The 25,727-nt window shown below is 38.2% G+C and overlaps 1 protein-coding gene across 2 annotated transcripts; it reads left to right on the plus strand.

The window, feature by feature from the left end:
• Positions 1–3,717: 3,717 nt before the first annotated feature.
• Positions 3,718–11,691, plus strand: LOC148673188 (E3 ubiquitin-protein ligase DTX3). 2 transcript variants are annotated; one of them, XM_088629534.1, is made up of 4 exons: positions 3,718–3,967; positions 5,193–6,224; positions 9,302–9,519; positions 10,136–11,691. In XM_088629534.1, the coding sequence occupies exons 1-4, from the start codon at positions 3,944–3,946 to the stop codon at positions 10,203–10,205; spliced, it is 1,344 nt and encodes a 447-aa protein (XP_088485660.1). In that variant the 5' UTR covers positions 3,718–3,943; the 3' UTR covers positions 10,206–11,691. The 2 variants fall into 2 exon arrangements, with proteins under 2 accessions (XP_088485660.1, XP_088485661.1); XM_088629535.1 differs by lacking the exon at positions 5,193–6,224 and having other exon boundaries at positions 3,719–3,967.
• The last annotated feature ends 14,036 nt before the right edge of the window (positions 11,692–25,727 follow it).

Raw genomic sequence — 25,727 nt, forward strand, 5'->3', positions numbered from 1 at the left:
CAGAAAGTCAGGGCCTTGGTTTTAAATCTCATCCGAAGAATGGCGCCTGTTTACATTATAGTGTCCCCGTCACTATACTGGGGCATTAGGGGACCCACATGGACCGCAGGTTAGTTGGGCGAGCAGGGTGAGTGCCCCCTGCTGGCCCCACTAACACCTCTTCCAGCAGCAACCTTAGTTTTACCCAGGAGGTCTCTCATCCAGTTACTGACCAGGCTCACACCTGTTTAGCTTCAGTGGGTTGCAGAGTGATATGGCTGCTATATCACTATATTTATATTTATATGTGTACAGTTTATCTTAATATCAGACATACCCCCATAGATTGCACAAGGCAAATCATAAATATCTCAATTGCTCTCCAAGCAAATCTGAGTGTCATTAGCATTGTTGTGATACCCAGATACTTGATGGAAATGATTTGACCAAAAAATAATATATAAACACTAAATAGTAAAGATCTCAGCATAGAACCTTGGGGATCACCTGGCATGAGTGGGACAACACCTGACTTACAAAATATCCATGAATTGATTCCTGGTAGCCAAATAGTAGCAAAAGCAATACAGCAAATCAATACAATCAATGCAGAATGAAAAGCTGCATTGAGTCAGAGGGGAAAAATGTTGAATGAACTAGATTCCAATAACCATCAGAAAATCATTAGGTATCTTATTAAGGGCTGTTTCTGTATTATGTTTCTGTCTAAACACTGACTGAAAAGGTTAAAAAGACTTCATTAGGCTCAAATTGGAAAGAACTTTGAGATTTGGGCACGGCTTCTCAACAGAGATGTGACAATACCATACTGTGAACCTTTGGCAACAGGAACAAATTTTAGGTTCTTAATGGGGAATTGAGAAACTAATAGACAAAGACCAAATAAGTTATCTCTGAGTACAACAGATGCTTATTTATAGGGCCCAAGACAAGAGACCTCTATTTAGCTCAGTGACAAAGGCAGCATCAACAGCAGTAAAATAAGAGAAACCCTAACCTACAAAAATAGGTTATATGTAGTCAAGCCTGCAGTAAAAGAGGTCTACAGCTGGTTATTAGTAGTGTGTATACTGTTGTGAAAGTATTGGAAGGATGTGTTATATTTTGCATAGTAGGAGGTAAAGCACACATATTAGTTTGATCATTTTAATGACCCCTGCCATTAGGACTGAGAATATGGCCACCTTAGTGGTATCTCCGAAGGCCTGCTAATGTTAGTTACAGTATGTTGCAAACCTTGACATTGTTGATGTTTATAAGCCTGTAGAATATCAGTCAACCCTGTCTTCTTCAACAAATGATCTTCATATAGTGCAGTTCATCTGTATACTCTGGGGATGAATGAACAAGGGAAAGGAGACACATTTTCGTAGAAGCGACAGCATATCAGACATGGCCTGGCTGGAAAGCCAATTCCAGAAAAGATTAATTCAAATGCCTTTAAGTAGGAAGTGCTCAAAACATGACAGGATTAATCTAATACATAAGGCCACAATTATGTGTTAGAAAGTTGACATGCTGCATAATGTATCCCAAGGAGAATCCTCATAGTGAAATCAGCAATAAGAGAAATACATACTGTACTGTATATAGACTGGGCAAAGTAGTGCTGGGAAGTCTGAAAACTAGCTGAAGGATTTAATTGTGTGGTAAACTAAAACTGCCAGCAGAGATCGAGATTGATTTGGACTAAAAAGCATCAAAAGGATGTAACATTTTTCACAAGAATCATATTTAGACTAGCATCTAAATATTGGATAATTACACCACCACCCCCAAAAAAAGTTTTCAATATAGGATCTCCCACTGGGAGTGACCTTGTTCGTTTGATTTTGATTTCAAAATAAAATAGTCATTTTTTAGGTGTCATGTTTCAGTTTAAGTGAACACCTCCTCTGATAAAACTAACCCCAAAGGCATAGTGAAAAACCCAAATGGATGTATTACACTAAAGGTTACAAGCATGATTAATAATTAATCATCAATATCAGTTAATACTGTGCACCATATATAAACTATTTACCACAGTTATAAAAAGTATTCAGTCACCCCTTGGATATTTCACATTTTATTGTGGTACTGTTACGATGCACAATCACGTGGTGATTTGTCAGATCCAGAGCAGAAGAGACCAGATAGTGGCAGAAGGCTCCTAGAGAGCCAACTGACTGGGACTCGAGTGCTCTGGGTCGGAGGAAAAGAGAAAGTGAAAGAAGGTGTTAATTCATGGATAACCGGCCAACAGGGCTTCATCAGTCCAGGCTGGTCAGTAATGGACAATAGAAAGGAAAAATTCATTAATAAAGAACTAGCTGGCTGGGAAAGGATTGGCCTAGCCAGTCGGCAAAGAAAAACAACTGGTGAGGCGTGTGGGTCCTAGGAGAAACTGGTTCATTGCATCCCTGGTGAAAAGAGGGAAAGGCTGGCACAGCACCGGCCCTGTACAAACTGCTCAACACAGCTGGTCGGTCAGAATCAGGGAGCCTTGGCATCAGGATGGAACTGACTGGTCAGCCCCCTGAGAAAAGGGAACAGCACAGGTCTTGGAGGGCAGCCCTTATGAGTAGCGAGAAAGTCATTGAACAAAGGAAGAACCACCATCGACACAGCTGTGCTCCTTTTCAAAGGTCTCATCTAAGAGGAGGGGTCTCACCGACCAGTGGTGAGGCAGGAAAACACCACTTGGTCAAATTCTGAGGTCAAATAAAGTCAATATTGATGTACATAATACTGTAGATGCTGTGTTGTCAAGACTGTTCATGTCAACCTGCCAAATTAAAAACATGGCCGCCATGAGTCTGGGTAATTTGCATACTTGATTTTGTCTTTGTGGAACAAGGTTCCAGATTCATGAAGCTTCATTCAGTCTGAGAATGTGAAGCTAAACTTGATCAGTCTCGAAGGCTCTTTATAAGAATTCAGTAGTTAAGTAAGACTACTTATTTAAAACCACTATGTTTTGGTCTCATAATTTGGCCACCATATTGGATTGGCTAAAAAACATTTAAATAACAGTTTCTCTTGAAGCATGTAGCCAAATGGAGCTAAATTTGGTTTGCCTAGACTAGAAAAGGTTACTGTTTCAGCATTATTCAAGGAAAGCTGCTTCATTAAAAACATGACCAACATAAGGAAATAAAATATTACGGGTGCTTAATATACATATTGTTATGTCCCTTGTGAGGGAAATTAAACAACTGTTTTGAAAACAAAAAGGGAACTAGATCAGTTGTTTGCTTTAAAATCACACCTTGGATGGTGCAAATTACTGTACACATACTGTATCTCATGAGCTACATCCATATTTTAAAGAAATACACTTCAATTGTTTGCTTTTTCTTCTCATTCTGTAAGGTGTTTTCCTTTTAAGCATATTTATATCAGTAATAAAAAAAGTACTTGGGAGAATACCAAAAGAACAATATTTTTAAATAAGTAGTTTATTTAAAAAAAGGGTTTTACATAAACACTTTAAGGTAGTTTGTTGAACGTTGGATATCTTACAATTCTGAAACCTTTAAACTAAACGTCCAAAGATATTTTTTTCATTATTATTTTGTGGACCATTTAAGAAAGAAATAAAGTCTCCTATATCAGCAGGAATGGGTTAAGGTATTTTGAAGAATTCTTTGATATTCGCACCTCCCTCTAACTCCACCTCCTCTTCAACTAAAACGAAACTAAAAGTGTCACTAGAAACGAACTCCACAAGTGTCCTTCAACCAAGCATGGCAAAGGCGGACACGATTTAACAGATTACATTTTTTAAACCACTGACATGGCGAGAAAATTGTTGTGTCTGAAGAATAGCAAATCACATTGAATCTGAGAAGTGACGTATATGACTATGACGCCTATTTTCGATAAATAAGTTTGTATATTACCATTAGCAACAGTTAACAACACCGTTTCAAATACTCTGAAGTTTATTTCCACAAACATCATGTCCGGTGGAACAGTAATTGAGGTACGTATTTACCAAACGAATGTTTGTCAATTGGTAATATTGGCGTTTAGTACAAAGACAATTTTGTACATTTCTAGCATAAAACATTTGAAACTTTAAAACACGAAGATACCATGAGCCGTATTGACAGCGTTTTCCGCCAAAATAAATTTAGTGCACTTAAAAAAATAACAAAAGCAACATAATAGTAATATTGAGAAGAGATTAGATTTTTTGCATGTACTATAAAATGATCATCCTGCCTTGACCTGAAACTTTTCAGGAATAAATCATATGTAGTAGCTTCATGAAAACTAGAAATGTAATATTTTAATGATTTGTTAACAAAATGAATATCAGTTTAGTATTTTTTTTTTTAATGTTGAATGAATGTATGTCTTATGTAATGGAAGTATTTTACAGACCCAAAACATTTGTTTAGCAGAACCTGTAGAAAAGTTTTAAAAAAACTTTTTAGATTTAGATGTCTGTTAAACCTTTGGATTAAAAAAAATGCATTTCTGTTTAAATGTAAAGGGATTAAATGTAACCTACACAGTATGAAAATATATTTCATACGAAGGAACACTATTAAGTCTGAAATCATGGCTTTACAAATTAAAGAGTGTAATTAATGGTTCTTCGTGCATGTTTTGATTTGTCTCCTGTTCAAGGTTGAGGTTAAAATCTTACGTTTTTAAAGAACAACGTTTTATGTTGGAAACTGTGAATATGGCATGGATATTATTACAGTAGTAGTAATTATAATTCCCAGCCAATTGCAGATACTGTGATACACAACCACAGAACAGAGTACAGTGTGATTCTGTATGATTATTCAATTATTTATAGATTGTTATTATATTAAAATCTTTAAAAAGTTGACAAAACAACACTGTACAATATCACATTTAACACCTGTACACTGTAAAAAATCTTTAACATTTATTGAACTTCATAGACAAAAGGAAATGCATCTATACGTATAAGTATACAGTATGCCCTTATAAATTGTTTATATATTTCTCATCTTGTATATTAGCAATTTTTGTATTTCCTACATTGTTTGCATTCCATTTTTTCAGGACTTTTACAGATTTTACTGAAATGGAACATGCACAATTATTGTGTAACACAAGGTTCATGGCCTTTATGGCCATAGGTTTGATAAAGAATTACCTTTTAATAATATTTATAATTACTTTGGTTTTTGAACAGTGCTCTGTTTTTGTACATATTCTTATAGATATTCCCGTTCATGACTCTGACTGTTGATCTGGCAGTCTTTGAAGATGAATATGAAGCCCAGGACATAATTAAAACACACCAACAGCTTTCTGTGAAAATGAAGGGGGACAAGTGTTTGGAAGTTGAAGGCTCATATGAAAAAGTGGAAGAATTGTTTGCTAAATTATGCAAGCTGAGAACAATAAAACCTTTTCGTGCTACCAAACATCCACCATATACTAAACCTCAACGGCCTCCTCACTTTAGCCAGGGGGAACCAGTTGAGGTTGCTGAACCCATTATGGAATACATTGAAGAAAAATATTCCAAGGAACTTGATGACATCAGAGGTCATAATGTTATTATACAAAGCAGTAGATCTAGCAGCAAGATGCTTATTGATTTTCAATCTCTACAGCCTAAAAAAGGAACTGATTTTGAATGTCACTGTGTCAGGGAAAGGTTTCTAACCTTTTATCAGAAGATTGCAACCAACCTCCAAGTAAAAACATACAATACAGACTCGGTCTGGAAAACCCATTACAAAAACTTTGAAAAGGAATTTCCAAAACTTTCCATTAACTCAAGAAGGGATACAATTACAGTGACTGGGAGCTTCATTGACTTAAGAAGGCTGGACAAGCTCTTACAGGATGGTGAGACTCACACAACAAAGACTCACACAGGCAGCAAAATGCTTCCTAAAAATCATCAGTTGTTCAGGTCAGGGGATAGTAGGTTAAGTTCACCTCCCATCCAAAACCACCAGAAATTCAAGGAAGATACTTGTCCAATTTGTTTGGAGTTAATCAAGGAAATAGACAAGACAACATTACCACGCTGTCAGCATGTATTTTGTAAAGACTGCTTAAAAACTGCCTTTGATGTAAAACCTTCCTGTCCAATCTGTGGTATAATATATGGGAAGCTAAAAGGTACCCAACCTGAAAATGGTCAAATGGATGTTACCATTTTGACATCATCTCTACCAGGATATGAGATGTATGGTACAATTGTAATAAAATATCACATTCCAAGTGGGATCCAAGGGGTAAGTATAAAGATTTAAGTGAAAGATTTAAAAATTAATATTTTAAATCCTGGGGGACAAACAGGCAGTTTCTGTATAGATGTATAGTACTAATATGTGGTGTATAATGGGCAGATTATTGGGCTTTTGTTTTCAGCATTCATACACCCACGTGTTTTGGATAACTAATGGTTAGATTAATCAGATGTCAGATGGCACAGCAGAGTTTCAGCAATGTTAGCAATTCCAGCCTTATTTGCATTAATCAGAAGGTTGGAAACAATAGAAATGTGTTTGCTGTATTTATGTAAGTGTTGTAAAGAAAACAGTACACTCGCTTAAGGTTTTATTGTTTTAACAGACAGTGTTTGGATACATTTAAATTCAAGTAGTCCTCTCCAAGCCCTAATAAAAGATAAAACCAACCTCATCTGATAAATAACATGCAACCTTTGTCATTATTATTAAAAAAATCAGCATTCAATATCTTTGTGTGAAAAAGTAAGTGCACCTCTTGATTCAGTAACCTGCGACATCCCCTTTAGCAACAATAACTTAAATTCCCGTAAGAGTTGATCAGTCACACATCACCTGGGAGGAATTCTGACCAACTCTTCCTTAACCCTGTCGACTCCATCTATTCCCCTCCAAACTGCGAGTGTCAATTCAATTCTAATGCACAGCAGGCCCAAACCATCACCCACAGACAACTGTGCTTGTTGGTTATATGATGTTCTTCTGGTCAATGGCAGCATTTTCTGACATTTTGCATTATGGCCAAAAGCACATTGTTCTGGAAGTTTTTTTTTTAGTTCAAGAGCTGCTTAGGATTTTACACTGTGCTACAATGTTCTTCTTGGAGAGCAGGGGTTTCCTTCTGGTTATCCTTCTATGAAATCCATTCTTATTCAATCTTTTCCTAATAGTGGATATTTACCATAGCAATAGATGCCTGTAGATCCCTAGATGTAGCTTTGGGCCTCTTTGAGACTTCGGGAGTTTTGTATGGTCAGATCTTGGAGAGAATTTGGTAGGATGCAATTTCCCTCACGGGATCAATAAAGTATCTATCTAGGATGGCCACTCCTGGGTAGATTGGCAAAGGTCTTGAATTTTCTCCATTTGTAGATTATCTTTCTTCCTGCATTAACTGAAAAATCTCTGTTTTCTCATTCGATGTTATAGAGCAGTGGTTCTCAAACTGTGGTACGCCCATTTGTTGTGTGCGCTGAAAAATCGGGACGGTTTTCATATTTTCTATTTTAATACGTGTCGAATACGCAGCCTACGTACTGCAATACAGTGCGCGCTAATACTTCAGTGGACACAAGAGATACTCTGTAATTCTATACCACTCTATAGGAATGCGTGCTACGGACGAAGTGACCAATTGTATTTAAAACAAATCTCCAGCAAATAGGGAGGTAGGAGAATGTGCGTGATTTTGGAACAATGCCAATGTTGTAAACACAGGAATGCATAGAAATACGTGCTACTAACGCTTGTAATCTTGTGAGCACAGGAAAGCGTGATAGATAACAGAAAAATATTTAAGAACTGTTCAAAGTTAATTTGTGAAAAATACACAGAGCGTCTCTGTGTTTCACTCCCATGTGCATGAAATAAAAACTTAAAATAAATACGGAAATAAAAACGGAAACGGGGAAAAATGCAAGCTTGCGGATTGCTAAAGCAGGTAAGCCCCACACTATTTTCGAAGAACCTTATTTACCGTTGGCAAAAGAGCTGACACGTAGTATGTGTGGAGAAAAAGCTGCTAAACAGCTCGACCTGCTGCCCCCCCCTGAAAGACACGGTCATTCATAGAATTATTTAAATGATATCAAAAGTACGCTGATAGAGCGCGTTAAGATGAGCAGATGTTTTTCACTGCAATTAGCTGAGTCTGTAGTCAATTTGGCCAATTCCCTCGTTTATGTTAGATAGGAGTTTAGTCCCATGAGGACTTTCTATTATGTAAGCCGCTACCAACAGGAACTACAGGAGAGCACATATTTCAGCTTCTGAATGAATTTATCGAAGAGAATGGCATCGACTGGATAAAATGTGTCGGAGTTTGTACAGATGGTGCTAGAGAGATGACAAGCCGACATAGCGGTGTAGTTGCACGAATTAAAGAGGTTGCTCAAGAAATTAATGGACGCATTGCAATATTCACCACGAGAGCTTTGCCATCAAGAATATGCCTGACGATTTAAAATCTGTTAGACTCTGTTGTGAATTGTATCAAAGCTCGAAAAATTAATTCACATCTGCTTTGCTCGACTAAACAGGCTCACCCCCTCTCAATGAAATGGTGCTTTTTTATTATTTTTATTTGTTCTTGTTACAGTTTTTTCTTTCTTTTTAGCGTTTTTTCTGTAAAACACTTTGAGAAGCCACATTTAAAGGCGCTATAGCAAATACAGTTTATTATTATAATATTTATTATATGTATGTGTGAGTGTGTGCACGCACACTCATGTTGGTCATTGAGAATTTCTGGGGTTCCTATGAGAAGATGACTTGTAGGTGGTACTAGGATGCTTTGTTTGAGAACCACTGTTATAGAGCCATTATTGCTTGCATTCTAATAGCTTCTTTAATTGTTTGATTTGGCAACTCTAGAATGAAAATCCTACTTAATTTTCACTACACTGTAGCTGTCCTTGGGTTAGGAGGCAAGTTAACCTGTAGGAAAAAGTAGATTTATCAAAGGATGTTCTTAAGGATTATTCAGGTTAATTAACTTAATTTACTGAGGAACAAGTAAAGGTTTATTCCATGCTGAAAAGAGAAGAAAAGAATCATGTCTCTCATTCCACATAAATGGTAAAGATTAAACTGCAATTGATTTAGTCCTAGTTAAAAAACCAGTACACTAGTATGGCTATTTTTGTCACTTTAAAGAACAAAGACAGCTGTGTAAACAGTTAAAGAATTTTCATTGTTGTAACTTACAGAATGAGATATTTTGATGTGAAATTTAAAGAGTAGTGTATCCCCAATATAGAACAGTCTACTGTACGTTCTTGTGTTATTCAGCTACTGATATTCACTGAGCATGAGGATTCTAATTATACTTTTTTCTAACTTAGGAAGAACATCCAAATCCTGGCAAGAGTTATGAAGGGGCCACCCGAACAGCCTATCTTCCTGACTCTCCAAAGGGCAAGAAGGTTCTGAAGCTTCTTCAGCAGGCCTTTAAGCAGAAACTAATTTTCACAATTGGAAGATCTTCGACCACCGGTAGAAGCAATGTGGTTACTTGGAATGATATTCACCATAAAACCCACATATATGGTGGGCCAACTAAGTAAGTACTCAAAAAGAATTTTCTTTGATCACAGGGTAAAATATATTAAGCTGCTAAAAATATCATTACAGCATTAGAGAAAAAGAATTTAAAATGACGTGTTGTTCACAAATAAATGTAACAGTTTTCTGAGTAAATTACTCAAACTAACTAGGTATGTGAAGATATCTTCAGAAAAGACTTTGGAATGAAGGAGAAATGTAAGAAATGGATCAGTAATGTATTGGTTAACATTAATAATGCAAAAGTTGGTTTTGAGAATGTTTTATCCATTTACTTTTAATTTAAACAAGAAAAGAAACTTAAATCCTTTAAAATAAAAATAATGAATCACATATATTGAGTGCATTGTGTTTCAGAATTCAGTAATATTAAGAACCATCCTAACAGAGCTGAAATTCACATTTCTCCCAATGATACCCCACTTTTATTTTATGACCAGCTTTGCTAAAAAATAAAAATATATTTTTATCAAAAAATCTATCCCAAACTATAACATTCCATCTGCAGGAATTGCTTTTTATTTAGCTTTATTTAGTTTTTTTTATTTTGGATCTGGGTGCAATGTTCTTTATTTGACTCTTTAGCTAATGTGTGTGATCCTTTTTTTATTCAGCTATGGATATCCAGATCCTGATTATCTCACCCGTGTCCAAGAAGAACTGAAAGCCAAAGGAATTTACTGAAGACCAGTGAAAAAAAAAAAGAATAACTGTTCATACAAAAGTGACTGCCAGCATGGCATCATAGTGGTTTTCAGTTTCAAGTGTTTCATTTTTATCCTTAGGAATCTTAGCTCTTTCACGTGAGTCTCCTCTTAGAGAACATTGCATGGGTGTCTTCCTTCTAGGTTGGTCTTCATGTGGCTCTACTCACTAGATTTTCAGTAAACGCCAGGTACTGGAGTATTCAAATCAATTAACTCCTTATCACGCAGAATTTTGTTTAATTCAAATCTTCACAGTCACTTTTCACCAAGCACCAGACCTTCACTAACTTTTACGACCACTAACTTTCCTGGCTGATCCTGTTTAGCAAGGGAAGCTTCTCTACAATACTTTCCTGACACAGCAGCAGCCAGATTACCGTTTTATTTTTTGTCTCACACACTTAGAGACCACCTGTCTGTTGATGTTAATGTGCAGGGAGTAGACAGGACTCAACTGCTGCCAGCTCTTTCCTCTTGCTCAGCTGGGGGAAAGAGAAGGTACACTGGTATCTTGCCAAGTGATGCCCTATTTCTCCAGGTACTAATGCTTTCAGTCAACCCTGGTTTGGCAAACCAACCCTGTTCCTTAGCAGTACACATCATTCCCATTGTTCCTGGCAAACAAACATGCATCATACTGTCCAGAAACTGTGATGCCCTCTGACAGAGTGCTTGTTTTTTTTCTTTCTTTTGATGAATATGAAATACTCCAATATTTCCCTCTGCCCTTCTGGTATGTGTGTATGTGATACAAATGAAGTGTGAATGATACTTACCTTTTTTTTGTTTTCCTAAAATCACTGCAGTGTTTCCCCCAGTGGAGTATTGTATTGTGTTGATCAAGATGGCCACCAGTCACCTTTTCTGTTTGTAGTATCCCACAAATAATCTTAAAGGTGAAGGTTACTGGTGAGCCATCTATAAATAACAGATGTAAGGTTATTTGTTTTGTTTAAGTGGATATATAACTCTTGCATGCACATTTTTATGGATGGTTAAATATTTATTTTTATCAAATTGCCCACCTCTGTTAAATGAACAAGTAATAGATTTATTCCATGCTGAAAAAAAGAAGAAAAAACACAAAAAAACAAAACACGAAACAAAAAATGTTTCAAAATGTTTTAAAAAAAAGCACTCAAGAAAGCTCCATGGCCGAAATGTTGTGTTTTCTTTCTTCTTTTTTTCAGCATGGAATAAACCTATTGTTCCTTTGCAGCCTACGCATGCTGACGCAGCTACCCACCTGAACTACTACATCTGTTAAATGTCTGTTAAAAAACATGAGTGAGTCCCTTTAAGAGGATGATCCTTGGAGAGGAGGGGCTATCAAAGTGACTGGCAGAGCTCAGTAGAGAGAGGGTGTCTTGGAGGGAAGGTGTGCAGAGAGTACTCCTGTGAGGGTTTTTTTTGTTGTTATCCCTATTTTGATGGCAATAAATATAGTTTTGTTTGCATTTGAAGACCGCTGTTTGGGAGTTTCTTTTCTCTTGAGCCAAACCTGGTTGCTTGGCAGGTGACATGCCCCTAAGTACAACCAAAACTGTGTTTTCTCAAGCCTCCCTAGCTCACTAAGTCCCACAGGCCTGTAAGCCTGTCTGTTGCTGGACATTAACTCATTCCCTCCTTCCATAATAGAGGCATATTAGATATAGCCTGAAATTCTCTTCCTCCCAACTGGTCTCATAAGCTAATTAATTGGCTCAGAGGAGTGGCTATTTCCATGCAGAGCGTATCCTTTCCTTCACTTGCAATTTCACTCCATCTGAAGGGCAGTTACTCAGTCATTCATTACTCACTTATTCATTACTTCATTCTGCAGGTTATGCAGGTTGGCTAGAGGTCACACCATTGGGCCATTTTGCCCATAATATGCCCAAAAGTTTTGAATCACAGTGGTGGCATTGTGAGAAAGCCTATATTCCACTATATTTCCACCTCTCGGGATACAATACTTAAATTTATCAATATAAAATCAGCAAATTCGTTTTAAGTCTTGACTTAAAAAGAACATTTGTCTGTGAATGGCAGAAAATTGCTCAAACATAAATTGAAAGTTAATTACTTCTGAGCCTCCCCTTTGGAATACAGAGAAAACTGCTATCAGTAAACTTTAAAAGAAAATCAGGTATGATAGTACACTATAATAATAATAATAATAATAATAATAAACTTTATTTTATATAGCGCCTTTAAAGGTGGCTTCTCAAAGCGCTTTACAGGATGACAATAACAATAAATAAGAAGACTACAACAATAAATAAGAAAATTTCACAAGACAGGACACAATTACAGTTACAACAATACAACAATAACAATAGAGGAGACCGTGGAAGATGGTATTAAGAAGAGCAGAGGGGTGAAGAATGGAACCAGTTAAGTAAAGGCTTTTCTGAAGAAGAAGGTTTTGAGTCTGGATTTGAAGGAGTTTAGAGAAGGTGACTCTCTAATATCCTTGGGCAAAGAGTTCCAGAGCTTGGGGGCATAGCAGGAGAAGGCCCTGTCGCCCATACAATGTAGACGGGCTTGGGGGACAGTAAGGAGGGCAGAATTTGAAGAGCGGAGGTTGCGAGGTGGGGAGTAGGGCGATAAAAGTTCAGACAGGTATTGAGGTGCCAAGCCATGTAAAGCCTTGTAGGTGAGCATGAGGATTTTAAAGTCTATGCGGAATTTGACCGGAAGCCAGTGCAAGGACTCCAGGATAGGAGTAATGTGAACACTTGCACTAGACCTGGTCAGGATTCTGGCTGCTGAATTTTGGACATACTGCAGCTTGTTCAGAGTAGATTTAGATACCCCAGGGAGCAGAGCATTGCAGTAGTCAATTCAAGAGAATACAAATATGTTGATCAGCTTTTCAGCCACAGTTAATGATAGCATAGGGCGTAGTCTTGCGATATTTCTAAGGTGAAAAAAAGATGTTTTGACAGTATGCTGTACATGTGGGTCGAATGTTAAGCCAGAATCGAATATAACCCCAAGGTTTTTCAATTTTGATTGAAGCTCAAGTACAGAGCCATCTACAGACAGGGTTACAGGACTGGCTTTACGAAGTTGATGGGAGGTACCAATAAGCATGACTTCAGTCTTGTCACAGTTAAGATGAAGGAAATTTTGAGTCATCCAAATTTTTATGTCAGATATGCAATTAGATAGAATAGAGACAGCCACATCAGTGTCGGGTTTGGTATGGATGTATATTTGAGTATCGTCAGCGTAAAAATGAAAGCTGAGGCCATGTGATCTTAAAAGCTGACCAAGTGGGAACATGTAAATGCTGAAGAGGAAGGGGCCCAGTATTGAGCCCTGGGGGACACCAGACTTGACAAGACCAATTTCAGACCTGTACCCATTGAGAGAGACAAAGTGACAGCGATCAGTGAGGTAAGACTTAAACCATTTGAGGGCAGTGTCAGAGACTCCAAACACAGTCTCGAGACGAGAAAGCAAGATGTTATGGTCAACAGTGTCAAAGGCAGCACTGAGATCAAGAAGGATGAGTATGGAAAGAGAACCAGAATCAGAAGCTATTAGGAGATCGTTGGTGACTTTGACTAGGGCGGTTTCTGTGCTGTGAAGTTGACGGAAGCCAGATTGGAGGGGTTCGAAAAGGTTGTTTGTCATGAGGTGGTCATGTAACTGAAGTGTGACAGCACGTTCTAGAATTTTAGAGAGAAAGGGTAAGTTGGAGATGGGGCGAAAGTTGTTAAGATTGTCGAGAGCCATGTTAGGCTTCTTTGGCACTGGGGTAATAGCAGCAGTTTTGAGGACCGTTGGTACAATGCACTAAGTACACTGTTCACTGCTGTTATTCTATGTAGTGCCTTAAATGTAAGTAAAATGATTTTAAAATCAGTATATCTCAAGCACAGATGTATCTGATATTTCTATAATTTCTGTATTAAACTTAATTTGTAAATCCATTATAACTGTTTTACAGTAGACAATGTTGGATTAATAAAGACAAAAGTAATGCAGCATCCAATGGAAGGCAAAAAAAATGTGATTTTGGAAATGTTTAAGTAAGAAAAACAATTTTGTATTTCTTATAACATGTATGAGAACCTAGATCAAAACTTCTATGTTATTCACGTTTAGTTGCAGTAGTAGCTCCATCAGTCTCCGATGTGTATTGTTCAAGGTGAAATATTAATCATATTGTTATCTGCTGTTGAGAGAATAGAAATACATGAAATTGTATCCTGAACATGTATCTTATAAATATACTTGTATTGTGCTGTTTATATCTAATACTATTTTAATCTATTTTTTTTAAACATACTTCAAGCACATGAAACAAAAAAAAGCTACAGTGCATGCCTGTAAGCACTGGTATACATTACACAATGCACATGTACAGTGATATGAAGTAACACATATTTCAAAGTAAGTAGTATTTTATTATGCAGTATATTTTGATTTATATGATAATACTTGTTTCAGTAATATGCTTCAAAATTCATGTATGAGGCATTTGGGAAGAATGTCATGAAAAAAAATAATGCAATAATGTAAAACTACATTTTAAAATACTGGATATTTGGTCGGCATTTAAATTGCACATTTTTAAATATGATACAGTTTTTATTTAAACTGCTAAACCATAAACTACTTCATTGGAATTCATTGGAAATAAATGCTTATGAAGATCAGTTTCAACTGTAATAAATTCCCAAATATATTTAGGAAAAATGCTCTTGCAAAATAAGACTGTAGGCCAAAATACCTTTTATATAGATACAGTATATATTTTAATCAAAACTTTAATGCTCAACAAGAATAATTTTCTGGGCAAAATCTGTCAGCATAATCTGCAAACAAAAAAACTAAATATTACTTGAAACAGAACTGATTGCATAAATATTACCCCTTTTGCTGTGCAAACTGAAATTAATTCAGGTGCACACAGTTATCATATATTGATAAGTCACACAGTTATTGTAGTTGCATGACCTCTGTTGCACTCTGTGTGCAATAATAGTGGTTTATGTGATTTAAGAATAAATATGCCTGTCTCTGTAAAATCCCACAGTCATTGAATTTCAAGCAAAGATTAAACCATGATGACCATGTAGATATCAAATCAACAAGGGATGAAGTTGTAAAAAAAGCACAGATCAGCATAAGAATATAAAGAATTTCAAAGAATGTGGCTTTGAATGCAGTGAATTTGATCATTAAGTGGAAGAAGAATCGTATGAGTCAGACATTGACTTGATGAGGTTGTCCCTCCAAACCCAGAGCTAGGAGGAAAGTTAGGTGGAAATTGAACATCGGTGTCTTTGCAAGAGTTAAAGTTAAATTAAGATGTCCCAGTTGTTTCACAAAATGTACCCATCTCAAATCCCACATAGTTTGTAACAAAATATTAAAAAGTACAAGTGTGTGGTAAACGTTTTTGTGGTCATTAAAGACAAAGTTCATGTCCACTGTCAATCATGGTTGTGGCAACATTATGCGACAGGTTACTTGTAATCAGCAGGGCTAGGCAGCTTGTTAAGAATGAGAGCAAAATGGATTGTACAAAGTACACGGACACTTCAGATGAAAACCTGTTTGTCTGCTAGAGACCAGAATGTTGTTTAAAAATGCACAGTAACTCAAAGGAATAGGGTAAGCAAAGGGTAATAGCTACCCTTGAGTGGCTGAACAAGAAAAAATAAATATCTCTTACCGACCCAGTCAACATTATGACTTGAATCTGAAAATCTTTGGCAAAGTCTAAAAACTGTGTTTCAGTAAACTCCAACCAATATATCTTGAGCAAATTTACGAATAAAAATGGATGTAAATCACATGACCCCAGTGTGCAAAGGTGGTAGTGACTTACCCAACAAAACTCACAGCTGTAATTGTTGCAAATGTGCTTTCAACAAAAATGTACAGGGGTTAATACTGTGGTAATATGCAGTTAACAATGGTTTTTGATTTTTCTTTCCAGTTTTTGTTCTGAAATTTAACTTTTTACCAATGAAAGTGTACAATTTTGCTGCAAAAAATAACATCATTAAGGAGGAGAATACCATTGCCAGGCATATATGTATATAAATGTATATTTTGCTACTCTTAAATATGGTGTATGTAGTCTAAAATATGTGTAATACAATAGCGGAATATGGTAAATTATCCTTTTTGATTACTTTTATAACTTCAGGTTTTCATATTGGGAAAAATCAATACACTGCTTGTACAATATAGGCAAGCTGCCTTACATTGCTCTATGGAAATGTATGAACTTTAAATGCTAATAAAATTATTAAAATGAAAGCCAAGATAGCAGTGTGTGCCAGAGCAGTGATCTTTTAATATGTGCGTCTAGGTAGGTAAAGCACTCAAATCCAGCCATAAATTAAGAAAACTATTCTTATTAATAGTGAAAGACCATCATGAACACAAAACAAAAGCTTAAGCTCTTATTTGAACTTCCTTCAATTCCTGCTTTCTAACCAGGCAGTTAAGCTGCTTACTGGTTTTCAAAACAAATCTCTGAATCTGTTTTAAAGTCCCTCTCTGAGAATCTTTCAAAAGCACAGTTTTCAAACTTTAGTCTTTCTCTGGAAGTTACAAGGTTACTTTAAATGTTTAAATTTCACCAATTTAAATGTTTCTTTCTAAAAATTCTAAGAAACTCACATATAAAAGGTGTCCATTCCAGCTGCCATTCTCTAGGCTCCTCCCACGGCTGCCGTGCAGTGTAATGGATATGTCCTCCGTCACCAGACAGCAGATGTGTTACCGCAGACATGTTTTTATAAGTCGTCACCTGACCGAGTGGTTTCTTCCAACACATCTGACTGAGGGCAGCAAGTAATTTCTCACAGCTTTTAAATGCTTAGAAAATGTCCATTATTGTGGTTATCTGTATTGCAATTTATTTGTTTACGGTATATAACTAACATGTTACAATAGCTGACCGTGGTGTTATTACTGGAATATAGAACTGAGCATCAGAAGAAATGGATTACAGTTGCAACATTGCTGAATTTAGTGGGAAAACCACAATACAGTATTTTGTAGCAGGATAACTGACATTTTATTGAACACAAAGTATAGGTAAATTATGCATTTATGAACATTTGTCATCAACAGGGTGTCTAGCATGATAGTTATAGGTGAGTTGTGTGTGTAGTTACCATTGAAAATATAGAGGGATTCTGTCATTCTCCTGTAATATTAAAATATAATATATTAATGAAGATTCCACATATTGAATCAGGTCATCTGCAGATGTACAATGGTGCTTATAAGTAGTTATACCATAAATACACATAAGCATAGTAGTCCATACCATAACTGTTCTATTCCCATCATACACAAAGCTGCTATTACACAAACCGCATGAGGACAGGCATTGCTCTATTTGAATGCTGTCAATCTGTAGGGAACAGTTAAAGTCCAAGATCAATGTAGCGATATGTAGTCATGTTGCCATCACAAGTTGAGTTCTATGCCAACTACTGTAGATGCTCCAGCCTGGATTATCATACTTGCCAATGGTTGCCCTAACCATATGGTTTATTAGTTTGCCAGGTTTGGAGAGAAAGAGCGCAAGAGAGCATGTTTCCATTGTTGTACTGCACACTTTAAGTTGCATAGCAATGGTTGGTGATTGGTTGTAGCAGCATTGGGTGTAAAATTCTTGCCCACCCACACAGGTTCATCAGTAGTTGGTCATTCTAGATTATTGACTAATGATCTCCAGTTAGGGTGCCACTCCACAACTGTCCTACCTCTGGGGCTTGAGACAAAGAGGCATTGATCAGTTTTTAATTGGGGGTGTCAAGATGGAACCGATTTACGATGTCCTGTTTGTCTCAAAACACACTACTTATAAGAGAGTCTAAAATCCACATCAGTGTGGACTTGTCTGTTGAATGATAATAATTATCTTATCATTCTGCAGAGCTGTCTACACAAAATGTTAATTTATCACTCAGTTGGACTTTGTACCACTGATGGCAAGTCCTTCTGAGTTGTTCCTTAAACCATTGCATTCTATTGTATCATTGTGGGTAACTGGAACCCTCATCTGACTTGCAAATGATGACTATTCATCTGTCTCCTTATACAGTAGTTCAAGGGGAGAAGCTGGGGTTAGTAAAGTAGAAGAAAGTAGCACCTGGACCGCGTGGGGAACACAAGTGGTCTGTTTGAGTTGGCTGACTTGGCAGCCTCCAGGGCATGAAACTCGCTGAGAGTTGCATGAAAGGTGCTGCCTTGCAACTGGAAACGAATCCCTAAAGGGAAAAGAGAAAGAACCCTTTGACTGGAGGAATCACTTTGAGAGGCGCTGCCCTAGGGGTTGAGAATGAAGAGAAAGCTGCTTGAGAAGGAAGTGAAAGAAGACCCCTGACTCGCTTTGGCACTGCCTCTCAACTGGGCTAGGCCCTCAGAGGACTCCCCTCTGGCTCATGCTGTGAGAACCTTCCCAGAAGGGTCATGGTGGCGCTGTCATCCTGAAATCAGGGAAGTGAGCTTCACTTACCCCCAGAAGATGGACTCTTTCTGTCCTAACACCCGTGAGGACAAACAAATTGTGTGCCGATGCGTCTTAAAAGAAAGAAGAGAAAAGAATAGGATAGGAAGGTGTAGAGTGTATGTGTGAGCCTGACCGCACAGTGGAGAGGAAAAAACCATGCCAATTCAGGGGAAAACCTCTGGTGGCCCTTGTGGAACAGATGCCCCCACTCTTGGCATACTAGCAATGGATAATGAGCAGCTGAAATGTCTTAGGGGACAGTGTGGATACAAAGGTTGACTGCAGAGGAGAAAAACAGCACAGTGTTTTAATAACTTGAGTATCCAAGATTGTTTGGGCGGCAGAGGTGGCGGCTCCAATTCTGAAAGAATGAGGAGTGTAAAACAAAGGGTTCATACCAACATTGGAGATTAAAACTGACAGTTGTTGAGAAAACCAGTTCCTGGTTACTGAAATGTACACAGTTAAAAGGATCGGTTAAGAACAGCATCAAAAAAGAAAGAAGTGGGAGTCTGGGATACAAGACAAGTCATAGAGTCAAAGACCCGATTCTAGAAAACGGGATACAGAGGAACCGGTCAATTCTGCAGCTCTTAAGAAACTGAAAAGGGCAGTCAAACACATTGCATCCATAAGTGCATTCTCATAGGAGGTACAACAATCTCAGGATGAAAGTTGAAATGAGGAGGATGTCGGAAGAGACAGGTTTCCTGGAAGAAACAATTCGAGGTGCTGTCTTTTGATTCCACGAAGCGTGAGATGGATTGCTGGAATAGGTAGCAGTGTAGGACGTACAATTCACTGGAGCATGAGGTGGAACTGAATCCCAGAGAGGTAAGTTCTTGTAGCACCTGGAGAAAGACAGTGAGAATAGTGAGGTTAAATGGAGAAGAAGGCGGCTGGTGGATGGACAGTAGTTAGTGTGTGCTGTCCAGGCAGAAGAGTAGGTCATGTAGGTACTGTAGATGGAACTAAAGCAGCAGACATGCAGTAACGTGTTGATTGAAGCTGGGTGGAGAGATTTAATTTGAGCCAAATAGAAGTTGAAGAAGAGAAGGAGCTATGTTGGGCATCAGGTTGTGGAATTTGGGTATCTGCAAATGGGAAAGTGCGTCCAGTGCTGCAGCATTGGAAAGGCCAGGGGGTGTTCAGCTCTGACGAGGAAGTTATGGGTAACATAATTCATGGTAAGATGGTGAAAGAGCCTTAAAATCAGAAGGGGGGTTGGAGGATCTTCCTTTATTGATAATGAAAACAGTGGATTTGCTATCACAAAGAAATAAAATTGGTTTCCCATCAACAGGCATCCGCAGCAACTGCAGGCAGCAGGGTAGAGTTCCTGAAGAGCTGAGGATATCACATGGAGAGAGAGCTCCTGGATTTGAGAGGTCCAGAAACTACAAAAGCATTGTACATCAAATATACCTGCAAAACTGAGTGGAAGCATCAATGAAGAGAGACAGATCTTGAGGAGCAGAACACCAATCATTGTAAAACATAAAGAGGCCATTTCAGTGGTGGAATAAAAAAGATGGCACATTCTGATAACTTTCGTGTGTCAGCTGATATAGCAACCTGGGCATTGGGAAAGACTGACAGTTGTAGAAAAAATGAGAAGTCGAGAGAGAAAGATTTGCCTTGAGGTATAATGCAGATAACATGATTAAATGCCCCAACAAGGACAGCAAGTAGTAATAGAATTCGAATTCTGAAAATGAGAGATGAGGGAGCAAATATGAGGCAGCTTGTATCTAAAGTGGTAAGGCTTTTCTTGCAGGAAACCTTACAAGTAGCAATATCAATAGGGTTGATCTGGTATGACGAAAAGGAGGCTCTAGGACGGGGCCAATGAGAAAACCTTTTCAGAGCTCAGCTTGAATCAAGGCGGCAATCATCTCAGGTTCAGCAGTAGAGGAACGAAGGTTAGGACAAGAATAAGATGAAGGTGGAATTGAAGATAGCCCAGTACAAAATCAATTTCGTAGGCTATCTAAAAAGTACTTTACAAGAGGGGGGACTGGAAGATCCTAAAGAGTGAGTTCCAGGACGGGAATACAAATGGGCATACCTTAGCTGGACAGGAAGAATGGTTAAAATTATTACAAATCTGTTTAGACAAAAAAATTTAATTGGGCATCCATATTTGTCCAAACATGAGGAACGAGATGGAGGAACAGAAGAATGAATAGACGCAGGAAACGAGGGGGGTCAGAGAACAGAAGAGGTGGAGGAAGAGGCAGATGCGGCAGCTCTAGAGCAGAATGAGCTGGAGTGAGCTGGAGTGAGCTGTAGAAGCGCAAGTCCTGCAAGCGTGAGCTCTAAGGACACTAAAATTTCCCAAGGGTTCAATTTTTGAGAAGACATGGGGTCCAGGATTTTAGGGTTAACAGCAAAATCTCTACAATCCATTCATCAGTAATCCTTAAATTCAGAGCTGGCTAATTAGAGATAAACAAGATTGACATCTTTACCTTCGAGAATCTGGCGGTGGAAATGAGGAGCGCAAGTATGAAGATGAACTGTAGGTGCAGCCAGAGAGCCTGAGGCAGTAGGTGTGCTGAGGGTGAAATTTGACACAGGGATGGGGAGGGAGACTGAAGACGCTTGGGGCTGTTGTAGGAGGCGGAGTTGAAATGAAGGAACTTTCAAGCGTGCGCAGACTGGAATTGATCTCAGTTGCAGAATGAGAGAGGGGTTCGAGAATTTGAGAAACCTGCTGGGAAAATTTGATTTTCCGCTGGGTGGCTGTGCAGCAGGAGGAGAAGGCGGAGGAGCTGTCCAATTTTCAGAGGCAGATCTGAAGAACCTGCAGTGGAGAGAGAAGGAGGAAGGACTGGTTAAGCTGAGATGGAACTGCATAAAAGTAGAAAAGGGCCTAGATGGTCAGACTGAAGTGGAATAGGAATAGATTGGTCGAAAAGTGACTTGAGGAGTTTAGAGAGAGGCCACTCCTTTACAAAAGATGAGTCGCTATATCCGTGGCAGTGCAGCGGGATTAAGAGTGATGTAATCCAGGAGGCTGGATACGAGAAGAAGAAATGTCAGCGACCGGCGAGAGAGGTGGATTACATTGAATCCCAGGAGGGTGATGGGGCAAAACAGCAGAAAATGAACAGTGAAGAGAATCTTCAAGATACTGAAGAAGAAGAAGGTCATTCGAGGGTGGAGGAGAATAGGCATGCAAGCCAATATACAGTAGGTCTGGTGCTCAGAACTCAAGAAACCCGAATTCAAAACTTTAGATATTTAAACAGGAAAGAGAAAACTGAATGACCCCCAGCTTCTCCCCCTGAACCTTCACCTGTTGGTTTCCATTTCCTGAGCTGATATCTGTACAGTTCATGCACTGTCTTTTGTAAAAATGATCACAAAGATGAAACACAAACACCTGTCAATCTAAGAGAGATTCCTTGATGAGCCTCATTTCATGATTTACTGTATCATTTAAAAACTATGTTTGGCTATGACTATAACTCCCTGACATGTTAGAAACCAGTGGTGGCAGAAACTTTAGACAGCAAGTGCCAGTTCATTCAACATACCACTGTCAAGAAGGCCTTTTTTTTATAAGCATGGGACACTGTGTTTGTGTTTCTTGCTTTTCACCAGGCTTAAAACTCAGCAGAATCAAACACCTGTTACTAATCAACTTTTCCACTAATGATGTGATTTAGTTCTGTAGAAGTCAAAGTCTCTCTGGTGTATCATGGTCAGAATAATTAATCAAAATAATGGCGAAAGCATTTGCATAATATCCTAAATATGTATGCTTTATTTTTTCTAAAAACATACATTCATAGAGTGATGAGTCTCTTTTGATGCTGAGTATACATACCTTGGAATATGCAGCTCCAGGGAGTTAATTAAAATGAATGAATTAAAAGGTTTTTCTCACGGGTTCAATCAAGTAAACAATTACTCAGCTGTAACAAAAATACACAGAATACAGGAACCCTATGGACTAGGTCTGAGGTAACACAAAACAATCTGAGATTAAGACAAGTAAGCATGAAGCCCTAGCAGAAGTAGTGCCTGTCTAGAGGACAATGAAACAAGAATGTGAAATTCTATAAAATGTGAAGACAGAAACCTTGTAGACTCAGAGCACCAGAATAGACAGACTCCTTCTATTGTAGTTCTACAGCTGTGTATATCTCCTAGATTCCATTTTGCTGTTCACACAAATTATTAAAAACAAAACTAAAGAAAAGTATATCAAAAGAAAGTTCAAACAATGCCTTATAAAAACCTGAATGCTCAGACTGAAGAGAGTTTTCTTAAGGTGAGACATGCGTAGCGGCAATGCTTGTTAATAAGACAGAATTAAGCGTTGGTATGCTGTCCTAAATGAGGCCCCATCTCACCCTCCATCTCTGTGGTACAGCCACAGAGAAAGTATTCATGCAGGCTGATTTAAGATGTTTTCTTTTGATAAGGAACAGCTCCCAGACGGGGATGCACTTAGCTAAGCCTGGCTATCATGATCAATGGTCATCCATTGGCGCCTATTTGTCTAGGGATTGCCGAATGGACATCTGGACTGCATTCTTAAGTGTCAAGAGTAAGTGACTTATATCTCACCTTGACCAAACAATCAGGGACTGGCAGGGCGTGGTAATACCACGTGGGTCTCCAATGCCCGCCAAACTCTCAACCAATCAGCACACATCTGTGTCTTGGTCAAAAAGGGAGCGCAAGCTCAGATCGGGGCTCTCCTTGGCCATTTTCGCGCATCCTCAGAGACAATCACATGACAACTGCTGTTGTCTGCAAAGGGACTTGGACTTTGTTCTAAGCGCGAGGCCGAGGATCCCGTACGTACTCAGAATTCTACCAACGTGAATGCTCCGCTTGATCAACGGCAGCCTACAGTTGGACCCTCGTCGACAACCTGAATAGCTTATTCAGAAGCAGTGCTGGACCGGGAACGAACCAGCTTCTTCCCAGGCAAAAGAGTGACTTGTGAGGACTCGCGGTCACACTCTGTGCATAGAGACTTTCTACTAGCCAGCCGGACCGCTGGTAGATCCCCTCGGAGCAACGACTGCCCTGCGCGCCGCAGTTAGATTCCTCCGCCCGTCCTACTCCGAGCTGCACCTCGACTGGTTGGCCGGTAGCCAGAGGACGCCGGGACAACGCCCATTGGACAACCGCTGGAACAGAGGCTGCAACAGTGCCTGTCAGCTGGTTTGGTGTTCGTGCCGGGAAATTCCAAATCCATACACAGTGGATAAGTAAACCCCATGTTCTACATTGCGTCTCGAGAATTCAATTGTACCTCAACACAAGTTGTCATCAATTTAATTCATGAGTAATGTATTTACTTCCGAGTTTAGAGTAACAGTGGGTAATAACACTGATTAGCGATTTGGTAACCGAACAATATACAGTATATTGACATATATTCTCTGTTGTGTATCTCTTTGTGTTTGCATCTCTTCGAGATTATATACCTTGTATATTGATAACCCTCACAGTAAGGTCTGCCGCTCGTATCCAGGCAGACTAGTATATGTTTGGTGCACAGTTTATATTAATAAATGTATCTTGTATCTGTATTGAACCCGTGTGTGTGCGTTGTTAGTTGTTCTGACGATTGATTTTCTAAAAGCCCCAACGAACAACCTCATGATTACTGCTACAATTAATAATTGTCTCAGTAAACCCATCAAACCTCTACACGTGTAACATTTTATTGTCAGCAATCACTTAAAAATTGAAATCTATTGTTTAGGTATTTGGATCCATGGACTCAATGTTTGGTGGAAACATGGTTGGCAGCTCTTGAGTCTTTTTGGGCAAGTCTCTACTAACTTCGAACACCGGCTTAGTGTAATTTTTACCCATTCTTGGCACTTCTGAAAGATCCACTTTACCATGCTCAAAGAGATATTAAACTATGACTTGCTTTCTTGGTGCTCTCCAAAGCAGTTAAGTTGAAGCAAAGCAGTTTCCCTGCCTAAGATTTACTGCTTTTCAGAAGAGGTGCTTGTGGAGCCTCTGGAGACCTCAAAGCAAGGATCTAAGTGATTCTAGGTTCTATGTGTTAACATAACACATAACATGTGTATCCAACATTGAAGGCACTCCTGATTGAAAGAAACTGGTCTGACTAATGTGGATAAAAAAATACATTTGAATTCAACACTGAACAAAGAGCAGGAGGAATTACATATTATGAATAATTTTTTGAGTCATCACAAATGTTTTTAAACAAATTGAGTTTATTGAAAGTAAACATACATAAGCTACTATTTCCATCACTAGTAAAAAGCCAGAAAAGCTGATTCGTTTGCAAAAGAAAAAAGCTGTAAAAACAATACAGAAAATATTTGGCCTCCGTATTTTTTTGTGGCAGTATTTACATTATATACAGTACTGTCATATTTGCCATTACTCTGTTTCTAAGGCACGAAAGGCTAAGTAGCAGAATATTTTCTATATATTGTGCAGAAAATACAAAAGAAAATAAAGTCAAAACCATTCATCATAACTCCATGAAAACTGAATAAAAGCAATATTGTTCCAATTTGCTTATGATAATGTTAATGTGATACTTTCATGATGGTAATCAATATATATTAGTCTGTAGTTTTGGTGTCACTGGTAGATGTAATACTTTTTAGTGCAGATTTTTCTTATATAAAGAGATCTGATACATAAAGAAGATATTATAAGACCACACTGAAAGAAGATGGAAAAGGGCACATAAAAGAAACGGGGTCCAGATGAGTGCACAAAAAAATCACTGATAACTCCCTCTCATTCAAGCTTTGCCTTATTTCCTTTAAGTACTAAGTCAATACATTTCAGGTACAGATTAGCTGTTAACATTTTTTATTCCATTTTCCATTTAACAGAAGCCAGAATAAAGAGAATCTGTATGTACATTAAAATAGTTTAACGTGTCCATATTATCAAATAAAACCTTTGCAGTTTGACAGGACTAAATTACAAAATGTTTTTATTTTCAAATCGTATGCATTAAAATATGATCAGGTGTTGTCAAGTGCACTAGCT

Source organism: Lepisosteus platostomus, chromosome 4 (assembly GCF_059453375.1).
Source record: "Lepisosteus platostomus isolate fLepPlt1 chromosome 4, fLepPlt1.hap1, whole genome shotgun sequence".
Lineage (NCBI taxonomy): Eukaryota > Metazoa > Chordata > Actinopteri > Semionotiformes > Lepisosteidae > Lepisosteus > Lepisosteus platostomus.

What these genes read in the sequence shown, in the direction of transcription:
- LOC148673188 (XM_088629534.1), top strand. Translation starts at nt 3,944, where the DNA reads ATGTCCGGTGGAACAGTAATTGAG. An exon ending in TTCCAAGTGGGATCCAAGGG is followed by an intron (nt 6,225 to 9,301) that starts GTAAGTATAAAG and finishes TTTCTAACTTAG; the next exon opens with GAAGAACATCCAAATCCTGG. An exon ending in ATATATGGTGGGCCAACTAA is followed by an intron (nt 9,520 to 10,135) that starts GTAAGTACTCAA and finishes TTTTTTATTCAG; the next exon opens with CTATGGATATCCAGATCCTG.